The following is a 23,008-nucleotide window of genomic DNA, read 5'->3' as shown; positions in this document are numbered from 1 at the left end:
CAAAAACAACACCAAGATTTTTTACTTTATTATCTGAAATCAGTTTAATCCCATCCAAATGAAGTGACTGGCTAATCAGTTTCTTTTTCAGAGACTCTGGTCCAAAGACTATAACTTCTGTTTTGTCTGCATTCAGAAGCAGAAAGTTAAGAGTCATCCAGGTTTTTATGTCTTCAAGACATGCCTGTAATCTATGTAATGGGTTAGCTTCATCTGGATTTATAGACAGATATAGCTGGGTATCATCAGCATAACAGTGGAAATTAATCCCATGCTGTCTAATAATTCTACCAATTGGGAGCATGTATAAAGTAAAGAGAATTGGTCCTAGCACTGATCCCTGTGGTACTCCACAGGTAACCTTTGAGCGTGTTGAAGATCTATCATTAACATGAACAAACTGAATTCGATCAGATAGATAAGATTTAAACCAGTCTAGTGCTGTTCCTTTAATTCCAACAAAATATTCAAGTCTTTCTAAAAGAATATTATGGTCAACTGTATCAAATGCAGCACTAAGATCCAACAGGACGAGCACAGATACAAGTCCATTATCTGAGGCCATGAGAATATCATTAGTGACTTTCACCAGAGCTGTTTCAGTGCTATGATGAGCTCTAAAGCCAGACTGAAACTCTTCAAAAAGTTCATTATGGTGGAAGTGATCGCAAACTTGTTTGGCAACTACTTTCTCAAGAATTTTGGATAAGAAAGGAAGATTGGATATAGGTCTATAATTGACCAAGTCATCTGGGTCAAGAGACGGTTTCTTAAGCAGAGGTTTAATTACAGCAACCTTAAAAGCTTTAGGTACATATCCCTGTAACAGAGATAGATTAATCACATCTAAAATGGAGGAGGAGATCAAAGGGAATACCTCCTTAAATAACCTGGTTGGAACTGGATCTAACATACAAGTTGAAGGCTTAGATGAAGACAATAATTTTGCTAATTCAGAGAGTTCAACTGGATCAAAGCAGTCTAAACCCAGTTCAGATTCCATGACTACCTCAGGTACAATCGCGGATAGAGGAGTGCTTATGATCTTATTTTTAATAAGATCAATCTTATTTATAAAGAATCCCATAAAGTCATTGCTGCTAAGAGCAGGTGGAATGGACGGTTCAACAGAGCTATGGCTCTGGGTGAGTTTGGCAACTGTATTAAAAAGAAATCTAGGATTATTCTTATTCTCCTCTATTAATGAGGAGAAGTATGCTGCTCTTGCTTTACAAAGGGTCCTCTTATACAGCAGTAAACCATTTTTCCAGACTAGGAAGGACTCTCGCAGGCCTGTGGAGCGATATTTTCTCTCCAGTTTCCTAGCATTTTGCTTCAAAGTACGCAGCTCTGCATTAAACCAAGGAGCAAGCTTTCTATTTTTAACGGTTTTCATTTTCAAAGGAGCTGCGTTGTCTAAGGCAATACGCAGAGAACTAGCAACCCCATCAACAAAATCATCAACCTGTGAAGGGGAATAAGCTAAACTTTTGCACTCTGCAGCACTGCTCAGTGACACAGAGGAGAGAGAAAGTGAAGCAGATTCTTTAAAATTTATAACTGCACTATCTGATAAAGATCTACTAAAATTGAACCTTCTTTTGGGGGAGGAGAACTCTGTTAAAGTAATCCTGAAGGTTATTAGAAAGTGGTCAGAGAGGACAGGGTTGTGAGGAAATACTGTTATTTCTTCACATTCTATGCCGTATGTCAGCACAAGATCCAAAGTATGAAGATGAGAATGCGTGGGACTATTCACATTTTGAACAAAGCCAATAGTGTCTAAGATAGCATTAAAGGCTGCTCTTAAGCTATCGCCTTCAATGTCAGCATGGATGTTAAAATCTCCCACTATGATGACCCTGTCAGTATTTAATACCAAATCAGAAAGGAACTCTGAAAACTCATCTAAAAATTCAGAGTAAGGACCTGGTGGACGATACAAAGTTACAAAAAGAAGAGGTTTTCTTGCCTTGAAATTTGGATCAGGGAAATTAAGGGTTAAATGTTCAAAAGAGTTGTAGGTATTAACTGTTTTGGGAGTAATCAGTAAGTCAGACTGGAAGATTGTTGCTACTCCTCCTCCTCGCCCAGAACTTCTGGGGATGTGAAAATTTAAATAGCTTGAAGGAGTTGCCTCATTTATGCTCACATAATCCTCTTGCTGCAGCCAGGTTTCTGTAAGGCAAAACAAGTCAATGTGATTATCACAAATCAAGTCATTAACTAGTAGACTTTTAGAGGAAAGCGATCTTATGTTAAACAGACCGCATTTAATTGTTTTAACTTTTTCCCCAATTTGAGTTATTTTGATTTTAATTAGATTATCATGATTTACTCCTTTGGGAATCTTTGCTAATTTATTAGATTTTGGTCGTGGGCAAGACACTGTCTGGATGGAGTAAAGAGTGGGTAACAGTAGAGAAGCTGCAGAGATGTGTGTTAAACTACAACTCTGCTTCCTGGTCTGCACCCTGGGTGGTCAGGGTTTTGGAGGACTAATAAATGTGGCCAGATTCCTAGAAAGAAGAGCTGCACCATCCAAAGTGGGATGGATGCCGTCTCTCCGAATCAGACCAGGCTTTCCCCAAAAGGATTGCCAATTATTAATGTAGCCCACGTTGTTTTCAGGGCACCACCTAGACAACCAGCGGTTGAATGACGACATGCGGCTAAACATGTCATCACTGGTCAGATCAGGGAGGGGACCAGAGAAAATTACGGAGTCCGACATTTTTTTGGCAAACTTACACACCGAAGCAACACTAATTTTAGTGACCTCCGATCGGCGTAACCGGGTGTCATTACCACCAGCGTGAATAACAATCTTACTGTATTTAACCTTATCCTTAGCCAGTAGTTTCAGGTAGGATTTGATGTCGCCCGTTCTGGCCCCCGGCAAACATTTGACTATGGTCCCTGGTGTCTCTAATGCCACGTTTCTGACTATGGAGCTGCCAATCACCAGAGTGGGCTTCTCAGTGGGTGTGTCACTGAGTGGGGAAAACCGGTTAGAAACGTGAACGGGTTGGTGGTGACCAGTGGGCAGAGATCCACGACTACGCTTTCTGCGTACAGTTACCCAATCGCCTGGCTGCTCAGGCACTTTTGGAGGACAGCTACGTGGGGGGCCTACTTCAACAGCCTGAAGCCTGGATTCTAACTCTGACACCCTCGCCTCCAAAGCTACAAAAATACTACACTTATTACACATCCCATTATCACTAAAGGAGGCAGAGGAATAACTGAACATCTGACACAGAGAGCAGGAGAGAGGAGAGGAAGAAGGAAGAGTTGGAAAAGAGTCAAGGGAGGGAGAGAGAGAAGCCATAGCAATGCTAAGCTAGCGCTAGCCTAGGCTAGCTACTCCTTGCTATCAGAAATAAAACCGTGTGAAACTGACAAGTGCTCAGTAGAAAAGTGCAGCAGAAGGTGCTATGTTTTAAAGTAGTCAGTTAGAGTTACTTAGATACAGAGATATCACAGAGAAAATAACTTAACTTCAGATGGAGATCCTCTGAACAGCTGCACACTCAGTTAATCCAAACAGGAAGTGAACAGGTCCAAACAGGAAGCAGGAAGCAAAAACCAATAGAGCTGATCATAGAGCTTTCAGCTATATATATTGTTTAAACAATATATAAAGATGACAGATGGCCTTTGTCCTTTCACCATATGAGATTAAACACTTTCTTATTTTGTTGTCAGTTAGGATAACAAAATGATTCCCTTAACACCGATATAATAAGAGAAAATCGTTTTTATTACTTTCAAATGTAGAAGAGCTTACAGTGAAATCATATGTCGTTCAATTCTTGTTTTTAACAAGGAAAAGATGTTAGTTTTTACTTTCAGATTTTACATAGAGATTTAATTTAATGTTATAAAGTGCAGCATTAAATGCAAAGTAGCTCCCTATGAGAAGTAATGCATTAATGTTCAAAGGATTCACAGCTGCTTATCACTGGTTACTGACATTAAAGCGTCATTTTAAAACTGTAAATAGGCCTGAAAACAAACTAGCAAGTCAGTGAACTCAAGGCAATGGAAATAAGACTGAAATCTGAAAAGAAAATTAGATTTGGCTTCATTATCAGATGTTTTATGAATGAAGTTGCGTGTAACCATGTGTGGATTTCTATCCGTATGTTTATATGTACAAAAAGCAACTTTTTAATTACAGTTAAGACTAATTTTTAATGGAAATTGGGAACATTGTTGTTGTTAAGCACTATAGGAGGGTGAAGGAGTATGATTAAATAAGTTTCACTTCCTTATATCCCTTTTCAGACATAAGAACTTAATTATACATATAAAATATGTGTGACATTAATTATGAATAAAGTTAGCATTTTTTTCGGATTGTCTGAAGCAAAGTAATTCATTCATCACCGTGGCATTTAAATTAAACATTTTTCTTGTGTGCTACTTGAAAGTAATCAGGTACTCTGGATATGCATGAGAGTCATGAAACACTACAAACATGTTGGGTTTGGTCAGGTTGTCCACCACGCTGTCATACAAGTAAACATCCGAGCCCCCTTTAGGTGGTGGAGTGATCATGTCCTGCTGAGCCAGGGTGTAGTCTCCTGTCAGCACTCTGCAGAGGTACATGAACTTCTCTCCGTTCTGATTGGGCTTGGAGTAGGTGTCATTGCTAGAGTAACTGGCATTAACAGCAAAGTAGGAGCCTTTGCCATAACAGGTAGCTGAAAATGGAATAACAGTCAATCAGAGAAGAAATCTGTAAATTAGTTACAGACGTTGTCATAAGTATATTTTTTTCTTTATTGAAATAATTCTTCAAAATCAAAACTCTTAAGCCCCGTTTTTTTTATAGATTTGCTTTAAATGAGCTAAGCTTTTTTTGTGGCCCTTCTTTCTACATGATATGGAAATAAAAGCCAAAAATAAAAGTGGCTGATAAAGGAAAAGAAGAACATGCATATATTTTTCACTGAATATCCCTTTCTGAAAAATATAAAAAGCATCAATCTGCCTCAGCTCTTTTTGCTGGAAGAATACATTTGAAATGTGATAAACATGTGATACAGGTTCATCTTTGGTGCTTCTGAAGATGGTGGACTCCAGTAGTTTTATAGTTGCTTGAAAATAATTTCCAAAAACTCCTAATTAGATTACTGTAGGTTTACTTTGATAGTTTTCTTTTGAAAACAACTCTAAAATTTGCTGATGACGGTTCTCAGTCATCCAGGTCATAGTCATTCCGTAAAATTCAAAAAATATCCACTAGACTTGGTTTTCAAGATTTGAAAACCAAGTCCAGTGGATATTTTTTGAATTTTTACGGAACTCTAAAATTTGCAATGGTCTCCGATAAAGGTCTAACCTGACTCTGCCAGATGGATTTGCTCCGCATTTCCATCTGGAAACCTTCCGTTGAAGTAATTTTGGGAAGGGGCGAAAATACTGGTTAGCTGATTGGCCTATGTTGGTGATAGACGGGCCAAATAAACCAATCAGATCAACGAAGCATATGACGTACTAACAGAGCGACGACGAAAACACAACCACAACCCAGGCTACTCTTGCTGAAACCAGTCGGGAGAAGAGCAAAAACATCTTTTCCTCTGAGAAAAGCCTCCAGAGCAGTGTTTTGCTCTTCTTTCAGTGAAGAAATACTCTGTAATTCCGATAAAACTTGCTCGATAGCCACGCTAACGCTAGTTTCATCGGCTGAAGCCGCCATGTTCTTTAGACTGAACTGTCGCGCTTCTCGATGCGTCACACCTCAACCCGCCTCAAAGCCAACGCTGATTGGACATTCGTTTGGTAAACGGCTCCAAATTTTCTTCAACAGAGAGTCTCCAGACTGATTAGCGAGTGAAATCTTGAAAGCTCGCGAGATCAGGATGGTCTCACGAGGCTAATAAAGGTCTAGATAGTTAATATACACTAATGATGCTTTATATCAAGCATTTTTAACTTGCATTGTTTTAAAGCTGTAAAATCTGATAAAGTGCGTGGCTAACTGTTTTGTCTTTCCTACAGAATTTAACAGGTTACCCTTGGTTTTTTTTCAAACACGGGTTGACTGGCTAACAATCGGCATTTGGCTCCCTTCCCATTGACAAAAAACTGCTGGCAAGCTGCATGGCCTCTGTCCCCCTGCAGCTCCATGACTGGTGACACCGTCATGCTGGGTTAGGGTCGATGATGTCACCAGTGCGACAGATATCAGGGAAGTAAACAATGGAGAGCAACATGTAAGGAAGCGGGGGCATAGTAAGTGTGCTTTATTTCTGCGCCATGTTTAATGAATGTTAACACTGTTGTTTCGGCATGTTAGATCAGATGGGAGGGGCACGGTGTGTTGATGTCTGTATTAATAATAATTGAACTTTATTGATTTCACATTGGAGAAATTTACTTCTGCAAATATCCAATCCCTTTGGGGAGCGGTGGACTGCCATTGTGCGGCGCCCAGAGAGCAATCAGGGGTTAAGGGTCTTGTTCAGGAACCCAAAGTGGAGGCAGTGGGATTCAAACCGGATAAAGTAGCAGCCATTCAAAATGGGCCTTCCCAGTCAAACGCCACCTGAATCGACTCGCCTGCTAGTCCCTCCAAGATCCCCACCAACTTCCACCCACTGGCCTTCTCCTGGGGGCGAATTTTTTCACTCTGACTCCACCCTTTCACTGACTTACAGGGTCTGACCAGGAGTTGAGTCTTTAGATCTTAATGTCCACAAATTATGACAGAAAGAATATTTTAGTACAAAGATTGATGTTTAGAAATGAATTGTGGGACCAGCAAAGGACCCATTAAGGAAAGTCGGGAGATTTTGAACGGCTACTATTGTACTTGCAACCTCATCAGAGCACAAGCACTATGCTCTAACCCACTAGGCCAACACTCCCCTTGTTTTTTAATTTCTTTTCTATAATAATTTATATTGCACTCAATGGTATCACGTAACTTAGCGGTACTGTTGTTCCCGCGGCACGCCAATAAGAGCTGAGGTGAGACTGTTCCCACTGCCACGAAAAGTCAATTGTTCCCGGGTTTTTTGGCCAATGGGCAAGAGAATACTTTACTAAAAAGTCAAAAAAAATCACATCTGACTTTCAGTTAAGGAAACTAATGCTAATAATTTTAGCCAAGGGGCTTTAAACCTTTGCTTTCATGGCACAAGTTTCTGCCCATATAGATAACTTTAAACAGGCCTTGCTATACCTGCAGCGGCAATTACATCTCTGAGCACCGGTGTTACAATTACACTGTTAAAATTACATCTGAACTTAGAAGTTTTGTAGAAAAGTTACTGATTTGGTGCATGGATAACCTCCAGTCACCTTTTGAAAGGTCAAGGAAATCCTTAGATTCTCACCGTTTTTTCCCGCGTAGCTTCTGTTGAAGCCTTGAGCATTGATGATGGGGACAGTGGTCTCACATGTGCCGTGGAAGAGACGTTTCTCATTGTTCTGATGATTATTTCTCACCTCCATATCATGTTTTCTGATCTGAAGACTTTTCCACATCGCAGGGTTCTGGATCCTTTCAATCTAATAACAGAGATATGCATTTTAGCACATTGCCAAAGGTCTTTGAAAGACTGGCTTTCTTTTTCTACTCGTCTATCGTCTAATACAAATAATTGTTTTTTTATCAACTCAGGAAAAACATCTCTAAAGTTCATGTGAGAGCAGAGCATCTTTATTGGTCGTGTTACCTTAGTGACGGCTCGTTTACACGTGGCTTGGAAGAGATTAAGGACTTCGGCGTACTCTGGAGACGTTGCCTGGATGGGGACAGAGTGACACGTTTGGCCAGCCGGCATTGGCTCCCAAAACTCAGGAACATCATCAGCTACGAAAAAGAACAACAATGTTTCATTAGCTTTTTGATAACAGAACACTTTTAGTTAAATTAATTTAAAATAAAATAAAAATATGATCAGGATTTAATAAAGAATGTTAAATACAATCCTATTTATGGCTGACGTACCTTTTAGTTTGTCGATTCTCCTGATCTGCAGGGTGATTCCCTGGCTGTCAGTAGCTGGTCCTTTAGGCATCTGAACAGTATAGTTTGAGCCCTGGATGGTAACTTTTACACTGGTTATTCCCTTCTCCAAGGCATGCTCAAGCTCATAGTTGGTCACCTGATCAACACTCTGATACTGAAGCCCCTGACGCTGATACTGCCATTCTGCCACTGTAGCGGCCAAATCATATTTCTTCTTCAGCTCCTGCTCACCTCTCACCTTCCTCAGCATCATATCTGCCTCCTTACTGGCCTGAAGCACATCTTTATTGAGACCTTCAATAACTATTGAGGCTTGGCCATTATTTATATGATGCTTGATGCTCACACCCATGCTCTTTTGAATGTCAACGATGCGCTGACAGTCTGCCAAAGATAAGTTTAAGATGTCATTGTCGGTTATCTCCATGCTGCCTTGTTGGTCGGATATCAGATCATTTATCTTCTTCTTCGCTGCATCTATGCTGTTCTGTGAGTCACCACAGATGTGGAATAAAGTAGGCTCCACTTCGATGGTCTCAAAATCAAAAACCTTTTGGTCTTGTTTTTTTTCAGGACTTTCAGGTATAAATATTGCTGTAAAAATAAAAATACTTAAATAAGAATTTAAGATCAAAACTTGATCATTGTAATGATAGTGAAAAAAACTGTTTCCTCTCCATACTAGCCTTTAATCTTTTGGCCAACATTTTGGAGGAATCCTGCTTTATCCTTTGGATCAGGCACTTCCCTTTCTTGCATGCTGCTGCAGAAATCTTTTAGCATGTTTTGCTGAAAAATAACAATCCGGATTAAAGTCAGGGAGCTGGAGGTGTTTTGGCTCATCACATCAATGACTGCGTCCAACATGGAGTCTGCCACCGCTTTCGCTGCTACGTTGCCTTGGCCTGAAAAGGGTTGATAAAAATCGTTGAGGGTTCAATTATGCAAAATCTAAAAAAGTACTTTCGACATACGAAGTTAAAGATTTAGGATGAGCTTTTGTATGCAAAGAGAAAAAACACTTTACAGGTTTCTTTGGATCCATTTGGATAAAAATAATCAAATACAGAGTGGATTAGTCTTTTTATTCACGGCTTCAAGACTGCATACCTTTTCAGGAATTTAGATTATTAGGAGTTTAAGCACTCAAATAGAAATAAGCTGGTAACCTTTGAACAAACATATTTTCTAGAATCTGTTGGTTATGGAAGAAAAACAGTCTCATTGGAATCTGCCTTTTTTTTTTAACACCGAATTTTAAACACTGAATTTTTTTTAGACAATGAATTCCTTACACTCAATTTTTATCTGGTCAAAATTCTCCAGAAAAAAAATTCTGCTGCAAAAAAATTCAGCTGCAAAATCCAGAAAATTGAAAATTAAGTGTAAGGAATGTCTAAAAAAAACAATCAGTGTTTAAAAATCGGTGTTAAAAAAATTCAGTGTTTAAAATTCGGTGTTAAAAAAAAGGCAGATTCCAATGAGACTGTTTTTCTTCCATAGTTGGTGTGCCTTACCTGTGCCAATGGCAGGAAACGACACAGAGGTGTGGGAGTTCTTCACACACAGCTGGAGTGCTTCCTTCACTGCCTGGTGGATTTCTGATGGATTTGTCTTTCCGACCATGTGGAGAATCTTGCTGCTCTTTAGACTACCAGGTGCAGTCATTATCATGCCTGAATGGGGCTGGGAAGCTGGTAGGGTGTTACAATCATAAGCACATCCAAGCTGTAGAACTAAATCAACTATAAACTCAGCATGCAAACCAGCAAGAGTTTCTGTAATTACCAAGTTTTGTACATTCATCTACAATAGCAGGACCAGCTGCATCCAGAATCGCTTTGGATACTCCTGGGAAAGAAGATAAAGTGAAAGTTAAAACATTATAATGAGAAGGTTTGTTTATTTCAAACTGAAAATCTGTAAAAGTGTAAACAGACAAGATGTTACATTAATATATATTGTATTAATGCATCAGTGTTGTTAAGAGAATTAAAGCATGCATTAGTGCAGTTTGATCAGTGTAACTTTGCATGATATTACATATTACATATAGCCAGATTTACCTGACTTCAGAGTGAAGTTATCATTTGAAGAGTTGACGATGATGTCAGTGGTCTCCTTAGTTATATCTCCAGTCACTACCTGCACCGTCACCTTCCCCAGTTTAGTCTCATGCATTCCTGAACTGGAGACCACTTTACAGAATTTGCCTGCAGGTAGACATAGGCCAGACAGAAATTGCAATTAAACTCTGAAATGATACAGCTATGAAAAAAATATATATATATAAAAGTGTGGTTGTGAAATTCAGTTGACTGGAAAAATCTGCCCACCTTTACTTTGTGAAGAGTTTGCTGGAAGTGAACCTTTAGCTGCGGAAGGAGCTGTGGCACTTGGGAACTTCTTCTTAAATTCATCAGTAAATACCTGTGGAACAAGTGTAAAACATTGTCCTTATAGTAAAGGCATCTTTCATCTTCATAAATCAATTCCAACAGACAAAATAGGGTTTTTAAATTCTTAAAATTCTGTAATAAATAAAGTTGCTGCAGCATTTTAAATGGATGCTATATACAACATGAGCAAATGTATTTGGCTCTCATGCATAGCAAAATGCTGTACAATCTTGTTCTTAATATATAGGGTCTAATTAAAGATTAAATTAAACTTTATTGATCTCACAGCATTCAACACATCTCTTTTTTGGGAGGCTGCCACTGTGCAGCTATCGGGGGTTAAGTACGGTGGCTCTGAAGTGCAAACTGCAACTACAAATCTAAAAGCGCAACTACATTAAGGAAATCGCAACTACATAAAGCAAAGTGCAACTACATTAAGAAAAACAAAACTACATAAAGCAAAGCGCAACTATATTAAGGAAAACACAATTACATTAACCTACTGGAAAAGGTAGGTACGAGTGGGAAACATGAGACATCGCTGATTGGACGACGGCGCTGTTTGACTGTTGAACCGGAAGTTGCGTCGTCTGAACAGTCCAGCTTCTTTTAAGTGTGTCTTCAGTGTACTAAACTATCTGAAATTTTGCGATTGGTCTTGAGCATATCCAGTATCACCTCGTACGGCAGCTATGTTTGGGGCGCCGACAATATCCATGTTTGCAAAAGGCGCAGCATGTCTCATGTTTCCCACTGGTACCTACCTTTTCCGGTAGGTTAATGTAATTGTGTTTTCCTTAATGTAGTTGCGCTTTTAGATTTGTAGTTGCAGTTTGCACTTCAGGGCCACCGTAGTTAAGGGCCATAGAGGTAATCTGCAAGGGTTTCAAACTCAAAACCTTAACCATAACCTTCATATGCGACCACTCCTATAAAACAGCATACATTGCCATTCGACCCAGGTGGGACTTGAACCCACAATCCCCAGCTCCGGAGGCTGATGCCTTATCCATTAGGCCACTGGGCCTGCTATGTGGGAAAGTCATCTCCACTTTAGGTTTTATAGAATTAGACTGCTAGAAGACATACAGACCCTTTTTCATCATGCTACCCATCTATCTATCTCTATCTCTATTATTCCATTTTGCAGAATCTGTTAGTTCAGTCCCTAATGTTCTGCTCTCTCTGCTTTTTCTCATAGTAGCTTCATCTGGTCTGTTCCTGTTTGGTTGTGACTCCATCCTGGAGAGAAATATCAGCTGTGCTGCTGCCATCAACACCTTTGTTATAGATGTTGGAGCTTCACCTGTTTTCCATTGTAGTCCTGTTTCTCTGACTGTGACTAACTGTATGTGCTCTCTACATCCTCTGACATGGGAGCTGATCTGCCTGGCTGTGTGATTCCTTGATTGGGCCGCCTGCGGAGCTGATTGACAGTTGTCATTTGTATCTCTGCTTCTTTTTCTATGTCTGCTTCTGTCTCCTTTAACCCCAGTCGTCCTCGGCTCACACTGAGCCTGGTTCTGCTCTTTTTCTCTCTATTGTCGCTACAAGCATGCTTGGTTTGTGGGATTGCTGAAGATTCAATGAGTCGATGAAATCATGTGGTTTTCCTTAGAAAGAAAACTTTGAATCAATTTGACTATGTTCTGGTTGAATTGTCTCTGTAAAGTGCCTTGAGATAACATGTATTGTGAATTGGCGCAATAGAAATAAACTGAATTGAACTGCTACGTTAACATTTATCATAAGGTCCGGAAGTCAAGTCAGAATGGGTCTATGCGCATGAAGTCAAGGCTGCAAGTTTCTGCAAGCAAAACTTTAGATATCCTCTGATTGCTTCAACTAAATAAGAAAATAGCAAAGAAAGAAAGAATCATCTTAAACATTTAAAAGTGAGCCAATATACTAGGATATTTCAGAGAAATTCTGCAGTATTCCTTGTAAATTCACAAGCCTCCATAAGAATTTGTATGGTTATCTCTGATAAACAGATGCAAGAGCAAATGGCTAGAATACGAAGCAAAACAATGTTCTTAACCTGCCTCTTTTTATTTTAAGCATTGATGCTAAGCTTTAAAAAACAGATTATACTTCATTCTAGATGTGTGCTTAGAATCCAAAATATTACATTGATTTTTATTTTTTCATTACCTTAATAATCTCAGTATTTCCAGGATACAGAATCACCACAACTTTCTTAAGGTTCTTGGATTGTCTCTGACTGCTGAATTCTAAGGTTTTATCCAGCATCAAGGAGGCAACAAGATCTTTTGGAAAACCTAACTTTCCAGTGCCAACTGTCGGGAAAGATATGGATGTCAAACCGGTTTTCTCTGCCAGGTCCAAGCAATCCTTAAAGATCCCACTTAGAATCTGAAAGACAACATGTAAATCAGATATCTAGAAGTTTCTTCAAAAATGTGTCATTTTGCAAAAAAAATGCAATCAGAGCTGAAGCGATACACATATATCGCTGAAATTTGATCAGATTAAAGATTTTGCTCATTTTACACACAATGATAATGATACTGCACCTTTTCAGAGGCCCCTTTGCCGTCGTCCCAGTTTGGAGCAATCGCATGGAAAACTTGTTTGCTCTTTAGATTGCAGCTGTCTGTAACAATAACATCACCTGCGGCTCCACTAGTTTTCTGGCTATGTACCAGTTGCTGAAGCTTGGGTCCAGCTGCATTGCTGATGGCATTTGAAATCGCCCATTTGTTCAATAAAAGATCACCAGGTAATGGGTCTAAAATTACATCAGTCTGAAAATGTGGTATAACAATTAATATGCTAAAGATTTGATTTCAGTTTCAAAAATTTTCTTTTAAATAGATACAGAAATTTATATTTACCTTTGCATCCTCAATATTTCCCTTTTTAAGAACAACTTTCAAGCCCTCTTTGGTCTGTGCTCTGCACAAGCTGTGGTCAGGTAGAGCTAGCTTAATAAGAGGAGGCTTTGGACTAACTTTAGGCAGAGGTTTTGGTGGTGCAACACCAGCTCCTTGATTTCCAAACTCTTGCTTCACAAAGGCCACCATACCAATAGCGACGCTGTCATCATTATCCACCAGATGGATCGCCTTCAAGGTGAGGTCATCATGCCTTTCATCACAGTACTCCTTAACTGTTGTAACAATGGTGCTTAAGCACAGACTTAGGGAGAAGCCGAGATTTCTACTGATGGCGGGAAGAGCCACAGAAAAACAGCTTCTCTTTTCAGCAAGATCCAGGCTTTCTTTGACGGCTCTTCTCAACTGGGCCTCAGCCTTCTTTGGCTTATTAGGATCAAAGCTTGGTCCTACGGCATGGATCACTTTTTTGCAACGAAGGCTTCCCCCAGCATTAGTCACAACACAGTCTCCAGGCCTGAGTTTACCCTTTAAGTTGATTATTGTGTCACATTCAGCTTGCAGCTGAGGGCCTGCTGCTTTTGAGATTGCCAAAGCAAGACCTCCATTGTGTTTCAAGTCATCAGTAGAAGGATTGACAACAGCATCGACTGAGTAACTACATATGTCTGCCTTGGAAACCACTATTTCCCTCCCATTGCTTGTCTGAATTTTGAAAATGGGTTTTTGTACTTGTACAGTGGCAACATCTTTGTAATCTTTATTAGAGTCACCAATAAGCTGGACCAGGCAGCCAGTCTCAGTCTTGATTAAGTTAACATAAATGGATTCCTTATCCAGAAATAACTTTTTAACTCCTGGTTTTGTGACTTTTAAACTGTCAAAGTACACAGAGGAGAGCGAATCCTTGACTATGCTTATGCAACTGTGTACAGCATTTCTACAGCCACTTAGGATGATCTCCTCCTTTCCAAAAGACACATCCACCCCACCTTCTAGCTGTTTTAACCAGGGTGCCTGACCTTTAAGGTACTCAATGACAACATTTGCCTTAACAGCAACAAATTCTTCAACGTGGGCATTTTGTGTTAAAAAGTCATCTATTTCACTGCTAACTTTGTCCACATTGTCCATCTGACCAGACACTACCACTTGCTGATGATGAACTTTAATCTGAGTTCTCATTCCTGACACACTGTTGGCTTTTTCTAGCTGATGGACAAGCTGCTGCCACTCTGGCTTTTTCAAGACGTCATTGTCTTCAACCTTGATGTACTCAGACTTCAGGATTTGGCTTAGGTGGTCTTGAGCACTCATTAGATCCTTGTCAGAAACAACAACAAGCTGTACTCTTTGTGGACTGATTTCTAAGGCTGCTTTTAGACCATAGGCTGTGAGAAGTACATCTGTGGCCTCCTCTTGTTGTTCTTCCTTCAGCATGTCAAGCAAAAATTTATCCAATTCTAAATTCTGTCGTTTTAATGCAAACATTGCATTGTTTATTTCTTGGCTTGCAGTGGTAATCTCTTCCACCAAGCCAGTTACTTTCAAAGCTTTCTTCTTTTGGTCATATGACAATTTGAGTTCTGGGTACATTTTCAGGAGTTTATCCTGAATACCATCTTGAGAAATGAGGAAAAAGATTGATGGGGGCAAATTTATTTCTTGAGTCTTGCTTAATTTCTCCCGTCTAACCTTTTCTCCAATCCTGCTAAGAACTTCTGAAACAGGTTTCTCAAGTGTGTTAACTTCATTTACAAGACCGACCATGTAAAGATTACCACTGGTTTTATCAGGAACTACAACCACGTCTTCTTTCTGGAGTTTCTCTTTAATCTTCTGCACAGACTCTTCCCATACCTCAGATTCCAGGGGAAAATTGATGGATTTGAATTTAGAGACAGACTGACTGAAGGCTGATCTCACAGAATTTGCCCACTCTTTGATGATGACTTTGGCTTCTTTTTGCTTAAGTAATAAAGGCAGGGCACTGAGGCGGACAGCAGACTTCTCCAGGGTAATGATGCAGAAGTGTTTTTCCAAGTCACAACGAATGGTCTCCAGAGCAGCTTTGTTTTCAGCAAGGTATCTTAGCATAGCATTGTCAATGGGTTCAGATATGGAAGCAGGGAGTTTTGGTGATGGCTTATCTTTCCCATACAGTGCAACGCCCAAAGATTTGTAATATGGATAGACTTTGACTTCCTGCTTTTTTATGCTGTGCTTCATACTCATTACTTTCTTGACATCTGTAGGGAAATATATAGAAGTAAACTCCACAGATCAGTCATGTTTCTAAATCATAAATGATACGTTCAGCATTAACTGCAATTATTATGGTGTAGAGCAGCTAAATTACCTTGGTGGTCCTTAAATGTGATTACAGCAGACTGTTCAGTTTCGTTAAGTTTAACATCTTCAATATCTCCACCTTTACTCTCAAAGTAGAGGTGCAACATGTCTTCACTGAAGTTTAAAACTCCTTCAACAACAACCCTCCTTGTCGTCTCAAGGGGTCGGATTGAAAAGCCCTTCCTTGTGAACATCCGATTTTTAGGGCATCTGTCTATAAACTCTCTGTTAACTGCGAATAAAAAAATAAAAATGTATTTCAAGATGTTACATTAATAGTTTTACACACCTAAACCTAGTGGTTACCTTTTCCACCCTGGAATGTCACAACAGCAGATGAGATGTCAGGAATGAGTTCCAAAATGTAGTCCTGGGAGGCAGTTGGAGAGCTTGGATCTCTCAAAATGTTCTCCACAATCATTTCCAAGAATTCTTGTGTTATAGACTCTGGAATGTTCTCTATAACAGCCGAGGTGGACCACTGCTCTTCATCGGCTGAATCTCCATCTTTGCCAATTGCCTCCCTCTGACCTTTACCCACGGGACCCTCAGGTATTGTCCAATTTTTGGTCAATGCTTGATTGACTATTTGTGAGATATGAAAACTGAATGAGTAACAACTTTATTTCCAAGAACCAAATAATATGAGTCCCTTTTGAGGCAAAGTTGGTCCACGATTATGAACTGTATTATGATGAGCTTACAGGGAAATATTGAGAAGCTGTACTGTCTAATGATGATTTATACCTGTTTCAAAAATGGAGAGAATTTTTGCAGCTTAGTAATTTGGCTTTTGTACCTTTTTGCTTCAGTAATGATGGTGAGACAGCAGACTGCTTCTGGGTAATGTTGAAGAAATGTTTTTCCAAATCATGACGAACGCTCTCCAGGGCTGCTTTCTTATCAGTTACGTAGCCCAGGACAGGTTTGTTTGCAGGTTTGGAGATTACAGCAGGAAGTTTGGGTGATGTCTTATCTTTTCCATATAGTGCTACGCCCAAAGATTTGTAAAATGGATAGACTTTGACTTCTTGCTTTTTTATGTTGTGCTTCATACTCATTATTTTCCTAATAGCTGTGGGATGAAGTAAAATGTCACACTACATGTTTTCACATTACTATCTGTCACACTTGCAACAATTAAAATGTAGGGAAGCTAAATTACCTTTACAGTCCTTAAATGTGATTACAGCAGACTTTTCAGCTTCATTAAGTTTAACATCTTCGACATCTCCACCTTTACTCTCAAAGTAGAGGTGCAGGATGTCTTCACTGCAGTCTGAAAACCCTCCAGCAACAACCCTGTTTGTCGTCTCAAGGGGTCGGATTGAAAAGCCCTTCCTTGTAAACATCCTATTTTTAGGGCATCTTTCTATAAACTCACTGTTAACTGTGGATGAAAGGTAATAATCATAAAAACAAAAACATATTTCAAGGTGTTGTGAATATATTTGTTACCTGTTCCTTTCTCGAATGTCACAACAGCAGATGAGATGTCAGGAATGAGTTCCAAAATGTAGTTCTTGGCAGCATTCGCAGGGCTTATATCTCTCAAAATGTTCTCAACAAGCATTTCCAAGAATTCTTGTGTTACAGACTCTGAAACATTCCCTAAAACCGTCGAGGTGGAACACAGCTCCTCATCGGCTGAATCTCCATCGTTGCCTTTTGCCTCCCTGTGTCCTTCATCCATGGGATTGTGTTCCTTAGCTGTTGACCATTTGTTGGTACCTGTATAACTGACTGTGAGATATGAAAGTTGAATGAGTAGGAACCTATTTTCCAAGATCTTTTCCAAGTTAATTGCAAGCAGGTAAAATCTTTAAAAAAAAGTGATATTTCACTTTTGTCAAAATATTTAAGGCCATGAATATTGATGATATTGATATTATTTGCAAACCCCTTGTCAGGACTCCTGTCTGTGTGTTTGTTTTTGTGTTGTTCTCCCTTCCACCAACAGGAGGCGCCTGGTTCCGGTCCGCCTCCCCACACACCTGCTGACGGTTACCTCGTTAATGGAGTGATTTTAAGCTGCTAATTGCCACTACCTTGACGCCAGAGTGTTTGCCAGTTTTTTGTACTCTAGCCAAGCTGAGTTTTCTCTGAGTAAAACTGAGTTCTTTTCTCCCTGAGTTTTAACTTTGTTTTTTGTCCTTTGCCTCTCGGCAGGAAGTCATCCTGCAAACTGGACCTTTTCGGACCTCCTCTCCCAGGAGGGATCAACTGAGTCTTAAACTGAGCCAGGGATCCAAACAGGAAGTTTGGATCCAGTCTCCTTTGAGGACATTGAATATACTCTCTGAGCAAGGGAATCATCTTCACCACGACCCGTTCAAGTACAGCAGGAAATCTGAGTGGCAATCAGCGTCTCCGTTCCCCTACACTGTCCGAGTTCTGGGTAAACCCTGTTCCGCCCTCCCCCGAATCAGACATCCACTGGAAAACCCACACACAGATAGGAGTCAAGGATCCTTCACTTCTCTGGAATCGTGAGTCAACAATCAGATCCTCTCCTTCAAGATCAACAAATCAAATTTCCCACTGAGCCTGAACTAACAGTCTGTCTTCCCCTTGCCTTCCAGTTACGGCTGAGCAGAGTTCAGGGAAACTCTGCACCGAGCTTAACATCTTCAATAAAACCCTCAAACTTCTCATCTGTGTCTCTCTGTTTGGACTTCTGTATTTTTGGGTCAGACCTTAATTAAATCATGACACCCCCTATAATAAGATTGTAAGAAAAATGTTTTAGTATTGATACTATAAAGATTTGAAAAATTAAATTCAATTATTTAAAATAAATACATTGCATATCAAATAGTAGATGTCGCTTTAATAGGTACTTACCTTTTTTTCTGCTTTTATCAGATAGATCCTGTTTAAGACAAAAGTAACACATATTTTAATATTTCTGCTTTATAAAATATTTTATAACTTTTATATCCAGCAAAATTCATTTCAACTAGTTAGCAAATGATCCAGTAAAGGTAATATTTGAAATAATAGAGAAACATTATTTATAATATGCTCTCAAGCACACAAAGTGAAAGGACAAAAGCAGAAGTGACATCATGCAGGAATTCATACTGGAATTCTGATCAGTCATTTGACTTCCAGTAAATTTTAAAAACACTGCAGGGCAAGGTCTCCTTCTTTAGTGTTTAACCATAAACATAAAACAAGGTGTTTTATCGGTCCTTGGCAGATCAGGTCAACATAAATATACATGATGGATTTGATCATTAATGTCTCCAATCAGGCAAATGTCAAACATGTTTACAGCATCTGCTGGTGCGTCATCAGCCTTTTAATTATTACTGGAATAATTATCCCAATGGTACTAGATATTGCAAGACTCAAATATAAAGCTGCCCACTCTGCTAAACAGGTACCGTAATTAACTTTCGCACTCACCCGCTGCCCTGAAGGAAGGCGAACTGTCATTTTTAACACTCCCTCGTCCAAATTGATCTGGTGCTCCTGTTTGGTCAGGACATTTTTCTGGTCTGAGGGAGAAAACAGGCTGAATCCAGAAGGTTTTACTGGAGATCTGTCATGAAAATGATACTCTGGGACTTACCTTCCTTCCTGCGGAACCGCAGCAGTGCAGTTGTGCTGCCAGGCTCACACTCCACCTCGCAGTCTCCTCCATTAGACTTCTTACTCTGAAAATACTTTATTAATTTATTTTTCAGTCTCGATGAGTTGGTTTTCTCAAACTCCACTAGAACCGGGTAGGAATAACCCTCCGCCATTATACTGGCCTCCCACTCTCTGTTTGGTCAGTCTGACCAAACAGAGTGAACCAAAGTGAACACCTTCACTTTGGTTTCTAATGGCAAAGAGAAAGCAGCTGTGGGGAATGTTACACAAATAGGCACAGCAGGAAGAAGGATATAACTGGAACTAGCTGTTTAACAGGTTTATCTACATTCTCATCCAGACAGCTGATGCTCAGAATTTACTCATGACGTGAAACCAAGGAGGCACCAAAGTGAGAACATTGTCTAACTCAGAATTAGTAATCATTTATCTCTGTCAAACCATTCATACTTATTTCCAAACCTGGTTAAAACTGAGGGAGAAAACAGGCTGAACGACATGTGGTTAGCTTTACTGCTAACCACATGCCAGGAATCATAAGATGCCAAACACCGTGCCACCAATACTTTTAGATCATAGACCAAACCGCCTCTCACAAGATGGCTGACACACACACACACACACTCGAGTGGCAGTGTATATAAAAAAGTGAGTTTGGACTGGGAGAAAGGAACGCAGAGTCAAACGAGAGAAAAAACACAAAAGAAGGTGACAGAAAAACATATTTACCATGATAGGATGGCAGTTGTAACATCAAAAACACAGAATGTGAATGTTTGCAATAACTTTAGCAAAAATAGTTCAACGAGCTCCTTCAATACACCATTAAAACTTCATTGGATCCACTGCAGACCCAAACTTTGTGGTCTGGTGCCAGCAGAACAACCTTCTGATTAATGCAGGGAAAACCAAGGAGCTAGTGGTGCACTTTTGCAGAAGCAGATTCACCCCACCAGCGGGGAAACATCCAGGGAATGGACATTGAGATAAACCAGATACCTTCTCACTACAAATTCTACTCACCCAGTAAAGATACCCATTAAATGATGAAGGAACTGTCTTGCTTTATCATGTGTAAAATTCTGACCCTTCCTGACAACTTCTGACCCCTCCTGATGCTTCTTTAATGTCAAACAATTAAATAAGAGGATAGAGATGTCCTGACAGAGTTGACCAAAGATATTCAGAGAGTAACTGTGTTTGTGTTGCTTTATTTCTAGCACAATACGGGGTTAGTATCATTAAACCTAACAGTCAACAAACAGTAAAACCTCATTCTATCTATTCCCATCTGATGCTCAAATAAGATGCTTAGCTTGGGCAAGTGTAGTTAGTTGGGTTAGTTTGGGTTTTAGTGAGAGTCTTGATTTTTAAAGGTTCATCTAAAAAGAGTTTGAAACAGAACACTGGTTTCATGAAGTGTGTGTGTGAGATGAGATTGGGTTATTTTCTTTTGTTGTTTCTTTCTTTCTCTCTTTTTTTCCTGAAGTTTGTGTGCTAAAGGTGGCTTGATAGCATTTTGAGCCCTTGTGATGCCTCATTGTGGTCACTTGATGTAGGGGCGGCCATTTTAGGAGTTTTTTGTGTGTCTGAAGTATTAGTCCCACCATTCCCTTTTGGTCATATGATAGGCGCAGCCATTTATGAGTTTTACGACCATTGTGCTACCTATCAGGCCAAGTCAAGGGGAAGTATCACCTGGTTTATTCATGGGAAATACCAATTAGCTCGACAGGGTCAAGCCTCTCATCAAAGAGACAATCTCAGCCTTAAATAAGCATGGCTGATGAAGGGCTGAAATTCATTCACATGAAATTGAACAATACCTTATTTCAATTTAAACACACATTTCCCCTTTACATTTTTTATTAACATTTTCTGTTTTAAACATACATCCAAACACCATAGAAATCCCACAAACTATGTACACAAATCCCCCTATATTTTCCAATGCCTCTCCCACAACCTAGGATTTGTCCAAACACCCTGGAGAAAACACAGAAAAGACAGGTAAGTTACTTCCTTGGTACTGCAAAACTTCTCCTGCACTCACTTTCAACAGATTTACGCTAACATTTGCTGAAGTTTCCAAAACATTAACTAGTTATGTTGAGATGAATTCTCATGAGGCATTGAACTGTTTAGGCAAATTGCTTGAACATGTCACCACCTACTGGTGGAGTGCATAACTACAGTTAGCAATATAATAAGATATGTTTGCAATTGTTTTTCTTGTTTTTTGTTTTTCCTGGAATGCACCACCAGAAGTTTTTTTTTTTAGCGTAAATGTCTAAGAAGAGAAAAATATTTTAAGGTTAACTGTTTTTCTGTAAATTTTGTGAAGTAAGCTCAAGCAGATTAAGTTAAAGTCATTGTGCAACTAGGGCAATGATGAGCACAATGAAAGCTTTGGTTTTAATCAGGTTGGACGTTATGGGTCAAACCTATATTTTGATTAAACCAACCAATCTAATTTGGCAGCGTTTTTACCCAATCTATATTGGTAAAAGGGCAAGCCAATACAAATTGGTCACATTGGTCAAAATACTCATTAAGCAGTATTGCAACTTTTAAAAGCCTAAACCAGTTCTTGAACCAACTACCATTAGATTGGAAAGCAAAGTCTTACAGCTGATGCCACTTGCAATAGTAACTGCTCCTCAGAAACCAACACTAGTAAATACTAATATTAAAACTTAATTCAGTGGCCTGCTCAGATTCTGATTATTATCAGGGCTCGATGTTAACCATCGCCCGATCTCCCGGGGCAAGTAGTTTTTAATGTTGGGAGAGTACAATTTTTTTTAATCACTCGAAATTACTTTAAAATCACGACATTCGATGAAAACGACCCAGAAGCATTGCCGGCACCATTTTTGTTGTTTTGTACAAATTACCGCATGATTTGAAAAAGGCGCGATATTTAAAAAAGCCAGGTGATTTTCTGCCAGATGGCGTGATTTTTGTCCACCTAGCGGTAATTTTGATGTAGTTACCAAAATGACAAACGGCTGCATTTATTTTGTCAGGGAAAACTAATCCTGAGTCAGTTAAAAGTCAGGGAATTCTGAAATTATCTAAGACTGTGGAAACCCTGTATAAAATAACTATGTATAATGATTCTCTAGAAAAGTCACATTATATTAATAGTATTATCTTGTATAAACATACCGTGACTCTAAAATAAAAGTTATTCATTAGTGACATTGACTTTTGTCTTGTGATTTATCTTACGTTTTTAACCTGTCAAGTTTTGTTTAGATTTTTAACATTACAATTTATATTTTTCCAAACACAAAAACAGTTTAAAGCAAAGTTTAGTTTAGTTTTTAAGTTTTAGTTAAACTTAAAAAATACTGAATTACAAAAAACATTTAAAAAAACAAACATGTTTCATTGATATATATACAAAAATGAATATTAGGAACCATATTTTTCAAACATTATACTGGGCAAGTAAAAATTGTTTCTGGGCAAATGAAATGTGAAAGTCACTTGCTCGAAGGGCAAGAGGTAAAAATCCTTAACGTCAACCCCTGATTATAATGTTTACTCCAACTAAATTTGTTTTAATAAACTAGATTGGTTGTTTTTACAACCAATCTATTCTTAGAATCTGTCCAAACGGTATCAAACTAACTCTATCAAAATAACCACAGCTCTACGACAAAGTCCCACATCTTGACTGAATATTGAGGCTGTTTCAATGCCTGTTGAAGTTCGTTGGCGAGCTGAACCATTCCCCGAAGTGGTCACGTGGTATGGCGGGGTAGCGAGGCTTTGGACATCAGCGATTTTGGCCCCTC

The 23,008-nt window shown here is 39.3% G+C and overlaps 1 protein-coding gene and 1 non-coding gene across 2 annotated transcripts; both read right to left on the bottom strand.

Annotated features, from left to right (window-relative positions):
• Window positions 1-3,742: 3,742 nt before the first annotated feature.
• LOC119782095 (protein mono-ADP-ribosyltransferase PARP14-like) lies at window positions 3,743-19,455 on the bottom strand. The gene is made up of 20 exons (XM_038282881.1): window positions 19,180-19,455; window positions 19,014-19,105; window positions 18,447-18,474; window positions 17,061-17,345; window positions 16,768-16,992; window positions 16,402-16,677; window positions 15,909-16,187; window positions 15,610-15,834; window positions 13,251-15,499; window positions 12,930-13,160; window positions 12,547-12,768; window positions 10,327-10,420; window positions 10,057-10,203; window positions 9,779-9,841; window positions 9,508-9,684; window positions 8,677-8,895; window positions 7,970-8,584; window positions 7,695-7,831; window positions 7,353-7,527; window positions 3,743-4,709 (listed from the first exon to the last, which is right to left on the bottom strand). Exons 1-20 carry the CDS (start codon window positions 19,352-19,354, stop codon window positions 4,426-4,428), a joined length of 6,198 nt encoding a protein of 2,065 aa, XP_038138809.1. The 5' UTR covers window positions 19,355-19,455; the 3' UTR covers window positions 3,743-4,425.
• On the bottom strand, window positions 11,347-11,419 carry trnar-ccg. The gene has a single exon. It is a non-coding gene; the product is annotated as a tRNA-Arg (tRNA).
• Window positions 19,456-23,008: the final 3,553 nt, after the last annotated feature.

The sequence above is a fragment of the Cyprinodon tularosa genome, unplaced genomic scaffold (assembly GCF_016077235.1).
Source record: "Cyprinodon tularosa strain WSP-4 unplaced genomic scaffold, ASM1607723v1 ctg189, whole genome shotgun sequence".
Taxonomy (NCBI): Eukaryota; Metazoa; Chordata; class Actinopteri; order Cyprinodontiformes; family Cyprinodontidae; genus Cyprinodon; species Cyprinodon tularosa.
Note: the sequence above shows the minus strand (reverse complement) of the source record. Positions and strands in the feature narration are given on the sequence as shown.

Bases quoted from the DNA above. Each gene is read 5' to 3' on its own strand.
- LOC119782095 (XM_038282881.1), bottom strand. From the start codon at position 19,354: ATGGCGGAGGGTTATTCCTACCCGGTTCTAGTGGAGTTTGAGAAAACC. The intron at 16,188-16,401 runs GTACAAAAGCCA...TCTCACAAATAG, and splicing joins ATCATTACTGAAGCAAAAAG to TCAATCAAGCATTGACCAAA. The intron at 12,769-12,929 runs GTGCAGTATCAT...GTTGTCTTTCAG, and splicing joins GCAAAGGGGCCTCTGAAAAG to ATTCTAAGTGGGATCTTTAA.